The sequence below is a fragment of the Pteropus medius genome, unplaced genomic scaffold (genome assembly GCF_902729225.1).
Source record: "Pteropus medius unplaced genomic scaffold, Ma_sr-lr_union100, whole genome shotgun sequence".
NCBI lineage: Eukaryota > Metazoa > Chordata > Mammalia > Chiroptera > Pteropodidae > Pteropus > Pteropus medius.
In genome coordinates, this window is record NW_024348533.1 from 2,158,205 (window position 1) to 2,180,604 (window position 22,400).

The 22,400-nt window shown below is 35.2% G+C and overlaps 1 protein-coding gene across 1 annotated transcript in view; it reads right to left on the minus strand.

Moving 5' to 3' along the window:
• ADAMTS19 (ADAM metallopeptidase with thrombospondin type 1 motif 19) overlaps positions 1-22,400 on the minus strand; it is a 214,067-nt gene that overhangs the window by 7,748 nt on the left and 183,919 nt on the right. Inside the window, exons 19-21 of the mRNA XM_039880005.1 lie at positions 20,721-20,856; positions 16,456-16,660; positions 13,571-13,723 (exon numbers count right to left, since the gene is read on the minus strand). Of these exons, the coding sequence (XP_039735939.1) occupies positions 13,571-13,723; positions 16,456-16,660; positions 20,721-20,856 (494 nt within the window). The remainder of the gene's footprint in view (positions 1-13,570; positions 13,724-16,455; positions 16,661-20,720; positions 20,857-22,400) is intronic.

Here is a 22,400-nt window from a genome sequence, read left to right on the forward strand (position 1 = left end):
AATCTTGGTTTAATACTTTGAAAAATATGTAAATACCTTATAGAAGGTGTTCAAGCAGAGGCCATTTATCCTGAGACACGTAATCGATGTTATAATTTCAGTATGTTCAAGGGCAGTTAGTGTGTGCTGTTAAATAACTGTGCTCCGATGAAATTAAGTTTTCAACTCTAATCTGATGCACTGAGGATAATTAGGTCCTAATTAGCACAATGGTATAAATAAGTTTTTGATGGATCGAATACTACATATATGAGTGTACTCTATTGCTAAATGTTCATTAGTTTATATAGAAATATTGCTTTTATAATATTTTTGAATATATTTATCAAGAATCTGCATCTTTAAAAAATAATCTACACGTATCATTCCCTTAAGTTTCTATGAATGCCACTATGCTTACTGACGTAAATCCATTAAATATTAGTGGATGATAGCAAGTATGCTCTGTAATATATCGATATGAGTAAAATGTGTTTAATTCAAGGAAAAGTGCTAGACAGGCACCAATAAATAGTCATCTACAAACTTATCAAGTGTCAAAGTGAGGGAGGAGAATTAGCCACCAAGATTTTAGCAGCTTCTCAAGGCTTGTCCATTGTACCACTTGACTCTACTTTAGCAAAGTATAAAAGTATCTTCCTGTCCTTGGAAATTCATAATCTACCTAGTATCATGTCTCTATCAAGTTCACCAAAGAACATTCTTGTCCTTCGTCTTCTTGTCCGAGAAGTAATAACCTATGTACTTTTGGACAACTTAATTTCACTTAAGAACGCTTTATAAGTGGGATATCCATAAGTATCTCTAACTACTCTCCCATTTAGAGAGGAGATACTATTTCTTTCCACTGATCTCTGATTCTTGCTAGTGCTTCTGTGCTCCATGGGTTCTGAGATCAAGTAGGTTTATTACAAATAGGTGATTTTGAACATGGAGCTAAAAAAGACTTCCATATCTAGCTTTAGGTATTGGGATTCTGTGGTAAAATGCCAATCTTTAAAATCAGGAATTAAATGTGAGTTTCTACCTTTCTTTTCAAGACTTCAGAATTAACTATTGTCAATTCATAGATGCTGTCTTGGTGCTAATTAGTTAATTGTTACTCTGAATATTGAGATAACTTAGTTTGGGGAACCAACTGGGACATTATGGTATAATACATTTGTAGACTTAGGTTAAATAATCAACTAATTTGCCATTGAGTTTATGGAACTATTAATCTATGCATGCTAAATTCTTCAAGCTGTAAGTCTTGTAAAAACGTCCTCTTAAACATTACAAACCAAAGAGGCAGAAAATCTAATAGTAAAAATACACACTACTATAAGGTATTTATTTGAAGTTTTGTTGGTTAAGAAACAACTAAATTAATACTGGTCTGTTTTTGAATTCCTTAAAAAAAATTTCAGTGTATTTAGGGGTTAAAAATAATAATTCCCCAACTTGGCTAGCACAAATATTACCCGAGATTCCTTCCTTCTAGATTGTGCCAAAGATATATATTTTGGAGAGAATGTGTATTCTCCAGGCCAACAGCTAAGGAAGGCTCTGTAATGCTTTACTCATTTCCAGCTGGCCTCCGTAAGAAATAGGAATTCCTAAATTAAGAGAAAATTGTCACTGGCAAACAGAGTTCAAAAAATTTTTTTTACCGATATAATAGACAATCTTACAGAACCTGATATAATCTGTGATGATAAGTGTCAATCTATAATAAGGTTAACTGTACAAACTTGAATAATCTGTCTTTGGGAATTAATGGATTATTCCAAAGCAGTTTTAACAAGAGTGAAGTAGCATTCACAGTGGAGAATGGACCTCATAAGGAAACTAAATGATGACTTCTACTGGAAATTATTAGTGCAGCATTCCTATTCATTTATGTATATGTTTGGCAGTTCCATCTTTCAACTTTTTAATAAAGTGAGTGTGAAACAAACATACTAAGGAACAAAAGTTAGGTTTGTTTTTTGAGATTTGCTATTTATTTTGGTCAGTGTTTCAGCGTCTTTTTAAAGTAGTTCATCTGCCTTGTTTAACACATGGGTATTTGGAATTGAACCTATTCCTAGAGGTCAGACATTTGAGGATTTTTTTTTTTTTTTGCATATGTGTTTAATTGATTTGGCATTTGTTTCTACGGTTCAAACTATTTTTGTTTCTTTAAAGAAAACATTTGCATATAGTTATAGCAAATCAAGAAAATGTGTGTGGCAAAATCAAGCAGATTGCTTATGAATGATCAGCAGAGAGCTGAATATGTTATGAAAGGATTGCCAAATCATTTTTATATCAAAGTACACACTGATCACCAGAATGATGGAAGAAAAGATATTTCGCATTAAGAAGCAATTAATAAACAAAAAGTCTTGGGCACATGTGCTATTCTGCCAGAGGTCTGCCAGAATCACAGGGTGTTGCAGAGGAGAAAAAAAGACTATCAAGACAGTTCTATTTTATCACTCTCCTTCCAGTGAAAGATCTTCTCACCAAAGAGAACTGTTGAGAATGATGATTAAATTTGCTTTTCAAATAGAATACTTTCTAGGTCTAGTTCAGCAATTCTAGATCAGAATGGATCGGATCCCCCTGTAGCCATCTTGGAAAAGGGTGTATTTTCATTTCGCTTTGTTTTAATAAATAAAATCTTGATTTAAAATGGCACAGAGCATATTATATAGCTACCATTTACTTAGTCCATCCTGAAATGAAGAATATATTTGCCACTTTACAGAGAAAATTCCTAAATGTGCTTTGCTTCCATCCACTGCCTTCCTTCTGCAGTAGGTAATTGCTGTCTAACCTGATGGCAGGTGTTCCAGCCAAATGGATTCATGAGAATGCAGAAGAAGTCTGCGGGCTTCCTTGAAGCTCAACATTAAACACCTTTTTGGCTTCCACGGCATGTTATTCAAAAAAGGGTGGATTTGCTTTTTTAAAAAAAAAAATCACATTTTTAAGTAGTTTGATTTACCATACAGGAAAATGTCAGGCGAGTCATGTGTTTACATAAAATTATATTTTTAGTTTAAAATATAATTAGTTTAATTTTCCTGGATAAAAATAAGCCCGTTACTAATTCTTTGGTAGTAAAATCTGAGAGACGTTGTCGATGTAGAATTAGATTGAGAAACATAAAATGGACCAGAAGAAAGGAAATACAACGCTTAGTTAGATATATCACACACTTTTTTTGTTTACTTGATGAAAAGGTTTAGCAGTCATCTATTTAATAAATATCTCTACATGCAGTGCAATGTTCTGGTCATACAGATTTGTGGGAAGGGCGAAGGGTTTAAGCCATTCTTAGTGAAACGGCAACAATATAAGACATTAAATAATTGAGAAAAAGTAATATAGTCAGTAAGTGCAAACAAATTCTGCCACTTACTGGGGAAGCCCTTTGAAAAATTAGGTACTTGAGCTGGTCCTTGAAAGACCTAGATAGTTGAAAGAAACACTTTCCAGGCAAAGTGAACTATGTAAACACAGACATCAAGATTGTAGAAGCATAAACTGCTTAGGCCCGAGTTTAGGAAAGGTACTAAAGTAATGAGGATAATGAGACAGTTCTCAACAGGTAGGTTAAGACCAGCATATGGAAAGCTGTGAATGCCGGGGTGAGTATCTGCTAGTTGACAGTACAGCCACAGAGAATTCTCTGGAAGAATTTAGAGCCATCCCTGTGACTGAATAGATCTCAAATCAGAGGAGTACAGGGGTAAGAGAGCACCTTAGAAATCATTACTTTGGTCCTGGTGAAAACACAAGAAGGACAGCAAAATGATACCGGGAATGAAAAGCAACCGAGGCAACAACCCTACCTGTGTATAGAAGAAGAACCAAGGACGACTTCTAGCCTGGATAAATGGGAAGATGATATTGGCACTTTTCCAAGAGAAGGAAATTGGGAGTAAGATATGGTTTGAGGACATACAATGAGGAATTTCCTTTTAAATACACAAAATTTGAGAAACTGTTGGCATGCCAATGACAGTCCTAGGGCAGCTGAAGTTCGAGATGAGAATAAAGATCCAGGCCCCCTCAACTCCCTCTAACTCGATCCTGATCTCACCGAACTCTCTTAAAAATACTTCCTTCTCTTGTTTCTCCTGATTTCCCTCCTTCTCCTTTGCATGGCCCTTTCTCTGTCGCCTTTGCTAGCAGCACTTTTTCTCCCACATGCCTGTAAAGGGAGTTTTTTAAGGCAGTATCTTTCCTTCTGTAGCTGTACTCTCTTTCATGTATTCCTACACTGTAAAAATGTAAACACCTTCAAAATTCATATTTTCACCCCATTCTTTTCCTCTCAGCTACTTATTAGACACAAGTGTGTAATTCTCTTATGGGCACATGAAATATAATCCAAAAGAGAATTCATATCTTTCCCCTCCAACTCGATTCTTCTCTAGGGTTTCCTATCTCGTATCAGAACCAGCATCCACACAAGTTGTTTGGACCGGAAAGCTAACCTAGGAGTACTTCTTAACAACTAACACCTGCCCCTTTCTCACCTTCCCCACAGGTAATCACCCCTAATCCTGTTCATTTTAACCTCACAACCATTTCTCAAAGCCAACCATTTCTCCCCATCTCTACTGACACGACAATAGGAATAGCCAGCGTTTATTTAGTTACTACATATATGACACTATGCTAAGAACTTTCTATGGATTATTTTATTTGGAGTCATTAACTTATTTGTATAGCTGATCCAGACTTCAAACCCAGGGTTGTCTGACTCCATTCATTGAGCTGTCTTACCTCTCAAAGTCCCAAATCCTCTCCTCTCTCTAGAAATTCTCTAATAGTTTCTCAACACCTCTCTATATGCACAGAATCAATCATTTTTGAAACTGCAGCCTGAAAAAAGTATTAAAAATGTATGAGTTTTATTTTAATTTCAGACAGATACTGTCAATTTATAAAATTAAAAGTATTATGTGGATATGATAGAATTGTAAGCACAGAAGACATATCCCTCTAGTATTAATTCAAATAAACTGTTCTTTGTATATCTGTGCAGAAAATTTTTAATGTGTATAAAAAACATGTGTAAATAACTGTAATTTCTACTATCTAACTCTTCTGCGTAACGTTTACTTAATAGTAGGTCTTGGGAAAATTTTCTCTTCTCATCAGTATGTAGTTACAAATATATTTTTTAAAAACTATAGTATCCCACTGTTTGAACATTGTTTTACGATTATGTAACTAGTGAATGGAAATATGGGTCATTTCCACATTTTTGTTGTTCCAATGAAACTGCAGTGAGCATTTTCATAAATACTGTTAGCAAATGGTTTGAAAGTGTCTGTCAGACAAATCTTTGGCAATAGAGTTGTTACAGAATGTGTGTATTTCAAAATGAGATCTCATTTTTTTACTTATCAGATTGTTAAAAAAAAAAGTTTGATAATATCCAACCTCAGAAGTAGTATGGGGAAACAGGTACACGGAAGCAAGTGGGCAGAACTGAGCAGAATCTGCTCCATTTATATGGAGCTTTCTGGTTGCCCTACATCTCTCAAATGTCTCAACCCAGTTCTCTCACGTTGCCTCTCTGAGCCCTGAAGTTGTGTGTGTGTGTGTGTGTGTGTGTGTGTATGTGTGTACTTCTAAACATGTTTGTTGGTTTTATTTATTATACTACATGGATTTGTACATATTCTGTATACAGTACATACAAGGTTATAGACATATTTTTCCAAACCATTCTGCTATTTGTGTTTTGTCTTCTAAGGTAGATCCTTCATTTTAAGTAGCTCAAATACTTTTTGTTGGACTATGCACATCACTGACATTGGATTACTACCTTGATTTGCATAGTTAGAGCATTCTGAAGTTCTGAGAGACCTACAGATGCTTTGGCACATGCCACAGATGCCAGAGATGTGGGGGTAGAGGTTGGGGGCCTAAGAAACTAGTCCTCTACACATGAGGTGGATGCTGGCTGTGCACCCTGGCTGTGCAAAAGCTGGAGTGCCACCCAGCCACCTTAAAGTCAAACCAGAGACATGTTTGTTAAAACAATTTCCCTTTCATTATATTTTGTATCTAAAGAAGCCATATGATGCCTTTTTAACTGGTCATTTGCATATTTTCTCACATTTTAAGGATGTCTTTCTCTGGTTGTCCTGGTGATCTTGTTACGCCTATCTCTGGAAATGCTCTGGTATTGGATGAATATATGCTGCACTGTATCTCAGTAAAAAATGCTTGATGCTAAGACTACTGATTTTAATTGTATAATATTCTTATCAAATTTCATTATAGTTTTCATTTCAAAAAAATCCCCCCTCCATCACATTCAATGTTCTCAAAATAAGCTTTGGCATGCTCCATCGCCTACAGAGAACATTGAGAGTAATTTTTAACTCAATCATATTTATTTACTGAATTACTCTCAGGTATTATATAGAAGGTGAAATTATAGATATCCTGGTATGCCGCATAAGAGCACTGATAGTATTATTTTAAGAGCCTAGTGATTTTTCAAAGATCTATAAGGACAGCATTATTAAGCGCTGGGGATTTAAAAAAAAATTGGCTTGCTTTTTCCAATCCAAAGGATGTTAAACATATGTTCTTATCTCTGTATTTAAAATATAATTCTACATGTATTTGCATATATAATATATACATTATATATATGAACACATATACGTATTCACATACACACATATATAAAGACAAAGAGACAGAGACGCTACCACTCTCTAAATTATAAATTTTCTCTATATAGAAGATATACACACATAGTATGTGTGCCTCATTCTTTTTAAGCTAATATATTCTATGTTCAATCATACCAGCCAAATGCATTTGACAACACTGAGTAATTTGATCATTGTGAAAATTATATATATGTAAAAGCAGTGCAAAAAATATCCCATTCTCTGGCTGTGCAAAGAGAGGCAAAAAAAAAAAAATTGATAGACAACAGTTTGGGGATTTTGTGGATGGTTTAGAAGAGCTATATTCTCCAGATAGAATGGTAAGTAGTAAGTTGTGTAAATGCTCAGTGATATATCAAAACAAAATAATTAAAAGTCTTTCTTGAGGAAAAGGCTCCTATTTATCGTTGAGTAATTTCTTCGGTGTAAACAGCTTACTCACAGACAAGTGAGCTTTCAAATAAATGTTCCTATAGTGCAAAACATCTCTTATTTAGGATATCTTAGGATAGATTTCTTCAGTGTCCAAATGTGAGCTATTCCCACAATCTCTGATTTATATAATTCATTGACTGATCCAACTATGATACAATTTCAGTATGATAGATTCATACTTGCTCAAATTTTCCTTTCTTATGAGATTATTTATAATTATAAAAATGATAAGCAGTTATTTTTCCAAATACCAAGATTTGTAGTCATAATTAGAATATAATTCTGAATAGAAATGATAATCCATGTCAAGAATAATTTCTAGATTTTAGATAACTTCAGTTTGGTTTCAATCTACAGTTTTCTCTAGTTTGAAAAAAAAATTACAAAACTTTGAAATTGGAATAATCTAATGTAAGCGTTCCCAAAGCATATTACACTAAATAACAAATTAGCTACCTGCTCTGCAAAAGTGATCTTTACTAAAAAGAAGAAAAGAGAAATGCTATTGTCTCTCTTTGTGATTTACCAAATACAGAAGAATGTTAAGGGATCTGAGAAGTCCTACAGTAAAAAGTATTTGTTTATCATTGTTTAACTATAGTATTTCTCATACATGGAGACCACATTCCAAGAAATGAGTTTTCCACAGAATATAATTTTGGGAATGCAAGCTTCAAAAATTTGTAAACTATCATGAATTTAGTCTAATAAAAGTGATGACATTCAGGTCTTTGGTATACACCAATTTTACAAATGTATCTATCTTTGACAATATACTTTCTCCATTATAGCAGTTCTCATTTTATTCATGCTTTTGTTCCCTAGTTTCAGCCGATACTTAACATTTTCTATTTTTACATTCTACTAGGGTATTTAATTTGGTTATTTGCTGTTGTTGCTAATTATTTATTTATATTTGAATGGGAAATCCTTCTAGCTTCCCTCTACTAACTTGTAATAACCCAGTTAGTTTTACTTTGATTAAAACCAGAGAGCTATATATATCAGATGAATTCTGGGACTTCCCGCACGTTGATTTTAATTGGCGTGGGGTATGCATCAGTGTTGGGTGAGTGCAGATATGTAGGAAGTTACAGTTCTAAGATCCTAGTCTGGTCATCGGGCGACAAGAAATCCCTCCTCTGGATTTCTGGATCTGGCTCCTTTGGACAATGCAAAAGCTCTAGGCTGCAGAGGTATATGATCAAAAACAGAGTGTTATCCAGTTATTCAGTTTAAGATATTCTTGATTGCATTGATTAAGATTAGTTTCTTTCAACAGTTCACCAAGTTTTCCTTCAGTGGATAAGTCACAACTGCAATAAGTCACAATTACCCGTCAATATTCATTTTAAGGAGTGACAAGCTTCTATTCAGCAAATAGAAGGCAGATTATCAGGCCAAGGGCCTTATGAGAGTTGGGGGGTAGCCTATTATAGTACTAATGTATTCAGAGCTTCAAATCCACATGATTTATCATTCTAAGAATCCATTGATTTACTGAATTATTCTCAGGTATTATAAGAATAAGAAATAAAATAATTTTTTTTCAGGGTTATGTGGAAAGGTGCAAACCAAGCCACATATATTGAATGTTGGCCAATCTGGACAAAGGTATGACAGGGTAATAAATCTTCTATTTGTCTTTCTAGACTTGTTTTAAGTATGTCAATAAGGAACTGTTTCTTTGATCTTGCACTTTCCTGTTGAATTGTTTTAATTTATTAATTATACAATGAGAACGCTTTAAGGTTATAATGCTTGATTATGCAAAGCCCCTTCAAGAGAGATCTGGCATAATTTACTTGATTAATTTGAAATTCTATTTCTGAGTTTCTTTTTAAAAATTAGAGTACTAAGTACTTAGGAAAAGGCACACTTATTTTCCTGTAATTACTAGAGTCCTGGGACAATATAATACACCAGATGGATTTCAGTAACATCTGTACTACGTGTGGTAAGACAATTAGTTTTACTAGAAATAATCCAGATATATGCAGGTCTTTCCCAGTTACAGAAATAAACTATTACACAATCAATATATTCTGAGTTTCAGCCATGGCATTGTTTTCAGAGAAAATGCAAACAATTATTGTAAAACATCACTTTGGGATCTGTAACCACATGGAACTAGAAAATCTTCTCTATGAGAATGACTTCAGAAACAGTGGAATTCTTATTCACTTAAATGCAGTTTTTATAGTCTGCAAGCATGTATTCAGTCTGATATATTTCCCCTATTCATTAGGAAGAATTACCTTAGTTTTTGGATTCTTCTTCTATCTAACTTCTCTTCCATTCAACTGAATAAACTGAATATAATTGTGGTTTCCTTTTTCAGGAAAAGTTCAAAAATGCCTTGTTATTCTGCAAGCTTTATATTCACCACTTCTAAACAAAGATATTCCATACTATCTGTAAAATTAAATCATCCAAAATGATTTACAGTGCTTCCAGCATTATTTTGAATTATATCATCGAAAAAAGACTCAATCTCTCATCCAAAAATCTATTAACCATGTCATGTGGCCAAAACTATTCATTTCCCAGAATTTTAAAGGATTAAATTAAATTCAAATTGTAGAGTATGAATTTATTCTAAAAATAGACCAAAAATAATTATGTGCCATTCTAAGGTGTTTTGTTGTCATCATAATTCACCTGAATAAGTATAAACCACTTGTCAATACTGCACAGAAAAGTTAACTCTATAAAAGCTTCATGAAGGACCAAATTCTGTTTAACAGGTAGGTATATAAAGCAATATTCTTTTATTTGCTCCTCTACTGGCCTCCAATAATGAAAACAAGAAGTTGTAGAAGTTCAAATAAAGGCAGAAAGGCCAAATTCAAGCATTAAAAATAGCATTTCATTAAACATAAGGGACTATGTTATTTTTAAAGTCAGCGTTCTATACTTAGGAGAGTTTAAATGAGTAAATACAGATTTATACTGCCAAAAAACATATGGGTTTACTGTGCTCTCTCAGGAAAAACCCTAAAGCTATATCTGTATCAGAGATACAGTCAGAATGTGGCATATAACTGGGTCAACGGTTAACCCCGGCCAGAGCAAAGCGACCACATTGTTTGTCTTCTATTTTTGCTAACTTGCTGGTCTCGATGAAATAAACACAAGCACTGTTCAACAAAGACTGCATTACATCTACTTAGAAATCAGAGGTAATACTTTTATGTCAGATTTTTCTCTTTGAGTATACCTGGATCTATATTTTTCCCTCTCAAGCTGAGGCAGTTTTTCCACTGTTTACACAAAACCACCAAAACATAAATGCTAGAAACCACAAAGCTGATACGAATGCAATGAACACAGTTTGAGGCATAAAGCCATATTCTTAGTAAGCCTCTGTCTAGCCAATATTACCTTAGCCAATAGTGGTCAATGACTTTTAGACAGTGATTCTCTAGTAATTTATCCACAGTATCGAGGAAAAAGCAGGGTTTCAGAGCTAGACTTTATGGATAGTCCATTGAATATTCTAGATTAAAGAATCCTAGGCTGAATTTTAAGTCCATGTTTGCTTATCAATAGTTTAAATATATTAGTAGAACTTGAGTGAAACTAACAGACTAAGTGACCTCAGAAGAGCCCAGAAATCCACCCACAATTGCACACATATACTGCTATTCTTATTGCAGGGTCAGAGATGATAAGAATAAGAGATCTACATGTTTCCTCTGTCCATTAATATTTTAATCATTGAAACTTAAAAATCACAGCATTATTTTTTTCTCTGTAATTATTTTGGGATGGTCTTCATTTTAACATGAAAGTGATATCTTAGGAGTAAACAAGGAGAGGTGACATTGACATGGAGCCACTGGCTTTAATATGTGCATGCTGTTTGAATCTGTAATGCCAAGATTTAGTTACGAATGAAGGAGAAAACATCTTTAAGGAGAAAAGCAGACTTATATAAGGAGGGAAAAAAATGCAACATACTGGATCTTCTAAACAAATAAACAAACAGTCCAACAAACAAAGGTAAAAAGTCACGGAATAAAGATAAATATTTATTGTGGCTATCCATTTCTTTCCTTACAGTGGTTATGTTCTAGCTGGGTAGCAATATAGTAATGCAACAAAATTAGTTTGAAGGAATTAAATCCTGGTAGATTTAAAAATTACATCATTCATGTAAATGTGGTAAAATGTTTAAATATATTTCTCAGGCTTAGCATGAAAAACCAAAGTTAACATTTTCTATGACCTTCCAGTTAATTTTGATTTTGCTTAAGATTTAACCAGAGGATACATAATAGGCACAATTTAACTAATAGTAATGGTATTTATCATACAAATAGAATTTGTTAGCATTAGCTGCAATGTAGGAGCTTACAATTCTGTGTCATAAATTACAATAAAACCTGGATCTTCTACTTTTTGCAATTATCATTTTTGTGGGTTTTTTGTAGTTAACTGGAGGTTAACAACATTTATCACTTAGAATATTTCTATTAATTAATAAAGTTGGAAAAATACAGCTTATCTATTTTAGTGATTTTAAAACTTGTCCTTAGAGCAGAATCATTTCATTTAAGGAAAACACCCAGAATTTTACTAGCCAAAATAAATAAAAGCAGAGTTCTTACAACTGGAAGTGAGCAATAGGTGACCCCACACCCCTCCAACTAGTATTTTATTTTCTCATCCTATTTTATACTTTCAGTATTGAATGAAGAGTTTATATATACATATAGCTAGAAAATAATAGTAATGTCTAATTTCTTTATTTCACTCATACAGAAACAAAGACACAAAGGTATTCAAATTAACCAGTTTGGCCATCTGCACAATGAGATAGTCCAAACTGTCCCCATGTCTCCTGAGTTCCAAATCATTGTCTCTTCCTATCACCCCACTCTATTTTTTTCTCTTACAGTTAGGGAAGCATAAACCCTGAAAAAAAAAAAGTTATCTGTGGTTAATTTAGAATTCTCTAAAAGTTGTTTTAGAGAAGTTGTTTACTGAAAGTTGTTTACTCTGAAGGAAGAGTTTCCTTATATGATTCAGCAATTAAAAGCTGCATGGATTGGGCTAAACATTTCCCAATTCCATAATCAGGGATTAATTTACATAGTTTACTAACGCACCCTTTAAGAGTCCCAATACTCTGAATGCTGTCAGTAGTGGAAAGAAAGTACAGTTTACTAAAAACTCAGATGCCATGTTAATATGTAAACTTGTGTTAGGGAGGAAAGGCATAAATAATCACAAGAAAACAGATTTTAAATGTTACAGATTTCTTTTGGGGCAACACTGGGCAAACTGGCTAAACACAGTACATTATACAATGAAAAGAATCTTCTAGAATGTCTTTTAGTGTTATTGAATAGCCACCATACTCCCCACCATGCCCTGGCAGGCCCCCTTTTTTTCATTTATATAATAAAAGGGAAGGAGAAAGGATTTATTATCTCTCTTCTAAGGCCTGGAATTTTATGATCCCATGACAACAGGAATATAATATCACAGCTAAATGTGTCAAGGCACTGGGGATCATTTGGTTAATACTTATATTTCTGAGAACTAGTATTTAAGAGCCGTTTTCACCTAGATATGATCAGAATTTTATCTTAAACCATGAAATTTATTAATACTTTGTAGAGTGAACATGTGACTATTTTCTACAGCTCATTTATATATAACTTTACTTTATTCATAAATTTTAAGTAAGCATTATTATTATCACGGTATTAAACTTACTGTTCAACTGCCAATGAATAAATTGTGTCCACTTGATTTGACCAAAGGCTTCAAGAATTGTGTTCCTTCCCACTTTTTCTAAACACAACCCCAGTGTTGGTGGGAAAAAGAATGCCTTTTACCTACTATATGGGAATTTCTTTGCTTAGCTCTGGCGATACTTTCCTTAGTTCTATTTTAAATTGACTTATTCAATAGTATTCTACTTATTAGATAGGTTTTATGCAAAAATATTTTGACGAACAACTAGCAACAAAACAACAAAAATTGTATTTTTGAGAGCTTTCTTTGTTTTTTTTGTTTGTTTTATTTGTTTGTTTTTAATTAATTTATTTTTTTATGGTGACATTGGTTAACGAAATCCAGTAAGTTTCAGCTGTACACTTTAGCAGTAAGGCATATATATATTTACACTGTGTGTTCACCTCCCATAGTTAGATTTCTTTCTGTCATCACATATTTGACCCCCTTTACCCTGTCTACTTCCCCCCTCTTTTGTATCAAAATTGTGTTAAGTGCTTTATATATTTTATCTTATTTAACCTGTAAGGCAGTTTTATAGAGATCATGATCACAACAGACAGGCAGGATTTGAACCTGGGATGTACACATCCCACGATCTTTACCTCTACTCTCCATCTCTCCTAAATGTCATACTGCATGGTAATGATATCCATGGCAATGCCGACATTATTGAAACTAACACTAAGAATGTACAGAATGATTCTCACCTTAGACCAGTCACCCATTCGCCACACGTAGCATTTCGAGTAATCCTCACAGTCCTCAGCCTCCCTGGGTCTGGTGGAGAGGACGCATTTCTTTCTAGGGTTAGTACACCTCACGGTCCGGTGACGGACACCTTTGCCACACTTGACCGAGCACTGGAAGATAACATCAGAGTTTGGATAAAGTCAATGACTAGGAGATACAGTCGAATGAGGAAATTTTGTTGAGTATTGGTTCTAATCATCTCTCATAAGCCTATAACTCACATAAAGGCCAAGTAAAGAATAAAGAAATAAAGAATAAGGAGAACAGGCTATGTACCAGTATCAGAGGGTAGATGGAGCTTAGGGCACAGTGTTGGAGGTGAAAGGATTTCAGCAACTCAGAACCATTAGTGCAGACCGTAGTAAAACATAAGGATTATTTTTAACAGATAATATACAATGATCAAATGTAAATACTAAATTTGATTGAGATCAAATTTTTACATATATTACGTAATAAAATCATTATTTTAGTTTTGCTAAGATTTACTCTGTTTTAGCCTTAAGAAATGTTTGTAAATAATGACAATTTTTTAAATTAAATTTTTCGGAGTGACATTGGCTAATAAAATTATATAGGTTTCAAGTGTACAATTCAATAATATGTATAGTGCATTCTATCTTCACCACCCAAAGTTAAATTTCCTTCCATCACTATGTATTCAATCTCCTTTACGCTTATCTACCTTCCTTTGCCCCTCTTTCCCTCTGGTACCCATTAAACTGTTGTCCGTGTCTATGAGTTTTAATTTTTTTAATTTGTTCATCTTGTTCATTTGTTGCTTTCAATTTCTTATTGAATGTCATTTTTCACAAACTGTTCTTAAAACTAAAACAGAGAAAATCTTAGCAAAAATAAACCAAAGAATTCCTTTACATAATTATATACCCCTAGAAATCATTCTAAATGGCTGTATGAAATGAAATATAACTTGGTTCAAAAATAGTTTACTTCATAAATAACTGATGCTTGATTGACAATGATGACATAACAGATACAAAACACACATGTATATTCCACCAGTCTCTTAGGTGCAACTTACCCTGTCATTTACATTTAAGCTTCCCATTATGGAATATGTATAAAGTTCTCAGTTTTACAAAAGTACACATCATCACTGACTATATACTATCTGGACACACGAACTAAAATGGCATTGGGTGGGACAGGGGAGGGTGAGGGAAATGAGAGCGATGGCAAAACTTGAAAATCTAATTTATATTTGCATCTCAAAAAGGTCTAAAGAAAAAGGTGGAGGTAAACATTTAGCAATGATGGAGTATAGGAGTAACCATGCAGATTCCAACAGTTGTGTTCCTGAAAACTTGGAGTTAATGTTCCTGAGCATGGAGTTAATGATGCATTAAATATACTGAATTTTGCACAAATAAGTAATTATCTCATAACTTAAGGCTTGTGTTTGAATATATTGAGCTTTCAAGTAGACTACATGTGTGATTTGGCATTTTAATATTTATATTTTTGTTTTTTGCAATTGAAACTAACCCTGACCCATAAAATCAATTTTTAAATTAAATCAAAACAAGAGGGCCATCTTTTAATTGGCATATTGCATTAAGACACATCATTTCACCCAGCTTGTGCCAAAATCTGTATAGTAGAATATTTCTGACCCATTTCCTCCTGAAGAGTTTGCCAAACATTATGGTTAGGCTGGAGGTGGGGTATTTTTGTTTCCCTGATCCTCATGTGAATCTTCTCTCCAGATCGAACTGACTCATACTGATATAAAACTGAATAGTGCATTCATTCTCAAAAGTACACATTACACATGAAGAAGAATCTACTAAACAGCGAGGTATAGCTCAGGAAAGTAAGACAACAGAAAGTCACATTATTTGCTAATGTGCTTTTGGGGACATTGGGTTCATTGAAGAATATTTACAAATCCTATTATGTAAGCTACTTTATCATCATGTTCGAAAGAATGGGTACTTCCTGCAACCTAGCATTTCTTATTTGTCATTTTATATCTTATCTAATATTCTGAAATTAAGCCATGGATTATTTGGCTCTGGCTATGGGTGTGCATTGGTTTTTCAACATGTGTATAAGAATAGAAATGTGAGTATGTGTGCACGTGTGCATGCTCCCACATACTCACCTAATATGTTTCAGAGCAGCCAGGAGATATGACTGGTGTTTATTATTATCTAAAGATATGAGCCATGAAAACAGAAAACAAAGCATACAGTTTGGCACAGAATACACCCATATGCTACACGCTACAAGCTAGTGGGTGTGTGGTACAGTGAGTTAGACAGCACCGGGTTCAAATACCAGCTCTACCACTTAGGTAGGCCTTTGGGTAAGCTATTTAATTCCTCTGAGTTACATTATAAAATGATAAAACTGTTAACTTTCTTGCATTGGTGATTGAATATAAACAATATACTAAATATGAAGTAAAAACACAGTCCTGGCTCACAGGAAATGATTGTTAAATGTTAATTCCTTTCTTCTCCTTTCCCTTTTAAATGTTCAAGGATAGATAATAAGTCAAATGTGTATTTTAATATGTGCCCACTTAAGAGTATATTCATGACATATAAATGAAAAAGTTAAATTCAAAAACATAAAATATGCTCTTAATCGCGTTACCATATTTACAGAATAAAGAGTAAATAATTTTGTTCCTTCCTGTTTTCAAAATTATTTATAATGAGCACATAGGTTTTTTTTTTATTATCAGCAAAATCATTAGATGGCATTGAAAAATATCAACTGTTGTGCAGAGAGATTCTGAACATGATACGACATGACCTTCTACAAGCCAAGAGTAAAAAAAAGAAAAAGGAAAATAAACGGGTGTGTACTGCACCTCTGACCACACTCCTGCCTCCCACACGGTCATGCAGTCCTGGCCCTCGCAGCGCTGGGCAGAGGCAGGCTTAGGCCCAGCACAGTCCCTCTCCCGGGCCCTAACCAGAGTTCCATTGCTCAGTTGCTGGGTACACGCCACTTGTCTGCTCTGCATCCCTTTTCCACAAGTTCGTGAACACGGGGTCCATTCTGTCATCATCCATCTAAAAATAAAGCAGAAGTCACTAAAACAAGTTAACGATATCTACCATTTCTAATGAACTGGGATTTCCCCTCAAGACTAGGCATTTAAACAACGCTTCAAATATATATCAGGAAGGAAGTAAGGCCTATGCTGGAAGAGTGATTCATGAAATTTGGTATTCGAAAGATTCCTGTCAATGAATCCCTCTCTGCATTTCCCACGATCTGGACAACATTATAGGGGGATCTGAATCCCCCACTACACTACCTGCACAATCCTGTTTCTGTACAGCGCAGGGCAGTCAGAGCCTGAGCTGAATTCTGGGTTCCTTATGAGGTGCACTTTCTTAAAACAATACATAACAGCTGGCTAAGTTTCCACTTTCTCATTTGTAAAACTGTTAGCATACCATCTGACATACAATAAGCATTCAGTATATAGTATATACTATACATCTTACAGCATATTTATAAATCACTTATACGTATTTATAGATTTCTCTAGCTTCATCACCCACTTAATTAGAAAACAACCATATGCTCAGCTTGTTCCCCAAACACTTTCTGTATTCACTTCATGGCACTTTCTTGTGGGGCGTCCGCTGCCGAGGTCCTTGACAGCCAGTTTCCTCCTAGAAGGGCTTCTCCATCCAACCCCCAGGGACTGTGTTCTCTCCTCTGCCCTCTGTCACCTGGCTTGTAGCTCTCACATAACACTTATTAGATATTTTCTAGGGAAGCAGAGGAGCTCAAAGCTACCTATAGGACTTAATCTCCTTTTCCTGATTAGCAAATAAGGCCTTCAAAGGCAGACATCAATGCCTTATTCTTCTTTGCACCCATAAAACTTTCTATACAATAGCTTTGCATTAAACATTTGAGATGGAATTTATATTTCTTTCCCTGTTTTCTAGAAATAGCCTCACTTCTTTCAAATTTACTTGAGCCCATGTGTTCTTGGCAATGAGCCAAAGTTTGAGATGTTATACCCTCTGACAGCCTAGTTTTCTTGTCTGTATGATGGTTTAATTCTAAATAATTCTAAGCTTCTGTTATTGAAAATTTTTAAAAATTCATGATAACATCTGCACTCCAGTAACGTCTCTAGCAAGGTTCTCGTCTGTGGGCCTATCAAATATGATGCAGACCTACCATTTTGCTTTGGAGTCCTCAAGTGGCTTTTTCCTAAAGTGTACATTTATCTTCCAATTTCATTTAGCTTCTGCTTCATCTTTCTGCTTAAGGATACCCATGCTATAAGCACAACGCTTTAAGCACATCTTTGGACTTTCTCCCCAACTACGGAATCCAGAAGACATTATTAAAAAGGAAAATATCTGCAATTTCGTGGAACCTCATATTTTTAAAATAAAATTAATTTTAGAGATCCCTCATATAATGATAAAAAGTTACTTTTTTCCATTCCTTGTGAAAACCGCTCAAAAATAAGAACTACCATGCAAAATGTATTGTAATGAGAGAAAACATTTGTATTATAGAATTTATCTAACTTGGAATTATCCTATTTCTTTATCTTTAAGATTCTTTTTTACAAAGCTTTTTGCTAGTGCATCTATATATTTTATATTTGGCACATAGAGTTCCATTAGACCAGTTGGTGACTTTTTCAATAAATGGGAACGAAAATTAGAATGAGTCTTACTAGGGCGGGACAAAGAAGAGGCAGGAGAAATAAAGGTTGTGCGATGCCAGTAAGCCTTGGAAAGCCTTCCTGTGATGACCCTTAAGAATCGCCCATGTTCGTATCTTACTTGCCAAAATTTTGGTTAACCTCACTGACATTGCTTCTCGGTGGGTCACAGTATACTGCCTCCTTTTCCAAGAAGGAAAATACTAATAAAGACTTCTAGTTTCCAGCTGTAAAACTAATTCCTCACTCAGAAATGTACTGACCTTTTAAAACTATTCATTTTACCAAGTCATTATCAAGGCATTTTCTCTCACTATAACTGAGGTCAGTGAATGAACAGCAAATGGTGTACACTGCACACTGCAATCCTTCACTGGCTGAGTGAGGGAGCGACAACTACACGTAGTCCTCCACTCCAGCTCATCCAAGATTCCTGATCTGCCACAAAAAGCCATTGTTCTTTCATCCATGCGGAAAAGTTATATGGTATATAAAACAAATGTTTTCAAATATTTTAATAAGTTACTTAACACAAGGGAAATTAGCATTTTAGTATCTATTAAAAGAAATAAAGAGAAGATAATTCTTAGGAATAATAATGACAAAAAGGATCTGGGTTCTTTAACTGATAGGGCGAAGGCCAAAAACACTGCTTCTTTATCTATCCAACACTAAATGCAAATGACCCAAGGACCTGACTGTAGGTAACAGTAATTCCTTAAGTCACCCTTCTTGTTGATTACTACATTGCTTTCTAAAAAAGCTTAATTTGTTGACCTATTTATGGAGTTAGGCTAAAAAGCACGGAGACGGGCAGGAGTATAACATTACTGAAAGTATTGTAATGTACTTTTATCTCTTGCACATTCTTTTATTTATCATTCTTCTGTCATATTCTTTAGAAGCATATTTTTGCCTGGGGGAGGGGTAGGCTTGTTAGAGCAGGAATGCGGAGAGAAGGAAAGGTTGGTAATCAATTTTTTACACCTGAGACACATTGAATCTACAGAAAAGCAATTCTCAAAATGTCAGCTTTGTAGAAGAAAAAAGGATTTTCCAAATTCTTTTAAGCTCTCATTAACATTGCACGAACCAGATCCGAAGGGCTTCCTGAGTTTTGCAATAAGCAGAAATTGAGGAAACTCAGGATGCAGTGCTTTTTCAGAAGAGGTAGGGGTGGGGTTAGGAAAACAGAAGAACTGGGCACTAGCCTGCATGGCACTCATTCCCAAAGAGATTACTGAAGACAGAAAAGCCTGGAGTTAATTGGCAACTTCGTCCCCGCCCCTTTCACTGACCATACTTACTCACTGTGATGCAGGGTTATGAAGATGCTATTAGTTATAGATCGCTACAAAGCTCCAAATTCTTTGTATATCCAAGTTCCAGAATGTAAAACTTCACTGATTCCAATGCAGAAACTATTGTGAGAGGAGACTGATGCTCTGCTTGACTCCCTAAGGACTCACAACTACACGCTAACTCATTGAGCTTCTACAAACCTCTGAGTGTCAGGATAGAAAGGTTCCTATTCTTATATTCTGGAGGAATCAATCCGGTTTCATTCTTTTTGTTATTCTATCCCTACAAGTTTTCAGGACTTTTGACACTGGGGCTTAGTCCCACTCAAGGTCAACATCAAGTTTTTCAGAAGCCCTGTGATGAAGACCATTGTAAACGGCCTTGCTGCTAGCCTGCTCTAAAATTATGCTAAGGTTCCACTCACTTGTCTCTGAAGGTTACCAAAACATGGCTTCTTTCTACTCCACTTTCAGCTGCTCAGCACTGCTGTTTTTGTCCTCTACTCATGAGTTTCTTGCCTCCTTTGTTGCCTAATACTCACTGGGGAAGTCAAAGGGGACAAAAACAACTAACTGTACAGTACCTAGGACCCAGGTCAGGAATCTGGTGATAAGAAGTCAGGAGTCAGGCAGTTTGTGTTGGGAATTCTGGGAGAAGCAAGGGTCCAGCTGAGGATCCAGAAGGACCACACCGTCCCCATGGTTAAGCAGGGGACTGAGTCTCAGTCAGTCCTGCTTTGGTTTATATCACCCTTGGCAAGTCCCAAAACACCATTTCAAAGAATTCAGGAATGAATAGCTCCATTCAACCCAATAACCAGATTTCTGAAGAGCTGACCAACAGGTTAACAAGCAATTTTAATGACTCTCCCTGATCCCAACTAGCAGTGGTTTTCACACTGTGGAGAGCTCAGTTACAGGGAAGGCGAATCCAAGCCTGGATGCATCAATATTCGTTCCATCAATTCTTTCTTTCTGAGGCCTTGCTTACTTAAAACCTTATATTTTGGTACAGATCCCTTGCATTGTTTTCACGAAACTGTGATTTCAATAATATTTTGAGTGTGTTTTAAAGACCAGCAATGTCATGGCCAAACAAAGCCTTATTGAGTGGTGGGATAGGGTCACCTAGTTTGGCATGGTTGCTCGTTGCACTTGCGAATCTGTGGCTCTGGCTTGGTCAAGTATTTGCATTTCTTGTTGTCTACGATGCTGATGTTTTTGTTCATGATTTTTGTGCAAGACACTGTTGTCTTCCTTTCTCCTGAAAAGAACAAATAAACATAAAGAAAAGTTATTATAAGGCCTTTGTCTAATGGATGTAGGAGGTGTTCACAGGCTTGTTATAATTTTCGTAGATATTTTAGACAAATTTTAGGTTAAATCAATGAAGATGATATTATTTACATAACAAAATGTATCTCTAGGCTTAAGGAAGACAAATGGCAATTTTTGCCTCGTTAGATATTAAATGACAAGTTTGATATTACAAAAAGATTGTGGCACCATAAGTTCACAAGATAATAATGAAAGATGTTGTAAAGAGCTATGCCATCTTTTGGCATTAAGTGATGAAAAGACGTATTTGCATAACGCCCATGTACTTTTATGAAAGCATATGAACACGCATGTAAACATGTATTCACCTTTTTCATTCGGTTATACATCATCAGTGCTCTGTGGTAAGTTACAAGCAGCAAACTTAATTTGAGTATGACTCAGATAAAGACTCCAAGAACTCTAGAAATCCTCATTCCCTAATGATTGTAATGTTCTCTAAGAAAAGCCATGGGACTCTACCATTTTTCACCAGATTTCAAAAAACTGACTTTTCTGCTTTCTCTAGTATGATAAAGTCTGAATATAGGAAGTAAAAATGACCATTTGTATGCTGTATTCATTTTTCATAAAGCCCTATACACACACTTGTTTATAACCTTTTATTATTTCATCTTACACTTTAAAAAGCCTACCAAATATGTGCTCATTCTGTTTCTCAGCAAAAGTCTAAATATCTACATAAGATTTAGTAATCTAATTTAACTTACAGTCTGACATTACAAAATAATTATATCAGCCAACAATTTCTAAAGCCATACAGATCACGGAGGATTAAGAAATAAAATCACAAGTCTTCTGGACACTGTTGAAAGGCCCATTAGTTCGGGTCCTGTGACTGCCTTGCCATGATGCTTAGGAAGCTCAGAGTGTTCCTGCTGATCATGCCAAATGGGACAGCCTGGGCTGCTGGCAGAGAGGTCTCTCTGTTATTTAATTAACAGAGAGGGAAGGCTGGCATCAAGGGAGGAAAAAAGACAGGATGGAGAGGGAGAGAGAGAGAGAAAGTGAGAAAGAGAAAGAGTGAGAGATACTTTAATAATTTTTGAATATCTTATACTTTGACTTGAATGGGGGGTGGTGTGGAGAGAAACGATGGGTAGCCAAGTAGAAGGCAAAAGACAAGTGCAGGGTCAGGATTGTCACCTGATTTTCCTCTCAACAACACTGAGCATAGTTTTGACAATCTGTAGTACACAAACACGACTACATCTATATACATATGTGGATTAACTAATAATATATCTGTAGTTATTGCATATCACATAATTGAAAACATTTAGATCTTCAGTTGTATCTTCTAGCATAGGCAGCACCATGTTGGCCAAATTATTCCCTGTCTGGAGAATCCCAAGGTTCTGATACAATGCAATTATTTTATGGGAAGTCAGGCAGGTAAAAGACCCTTACCCTTGAGTGGGAGAAGGTGTGCCTCCAACCAGGACCACACAGCATTCTGCGACTGTGCAC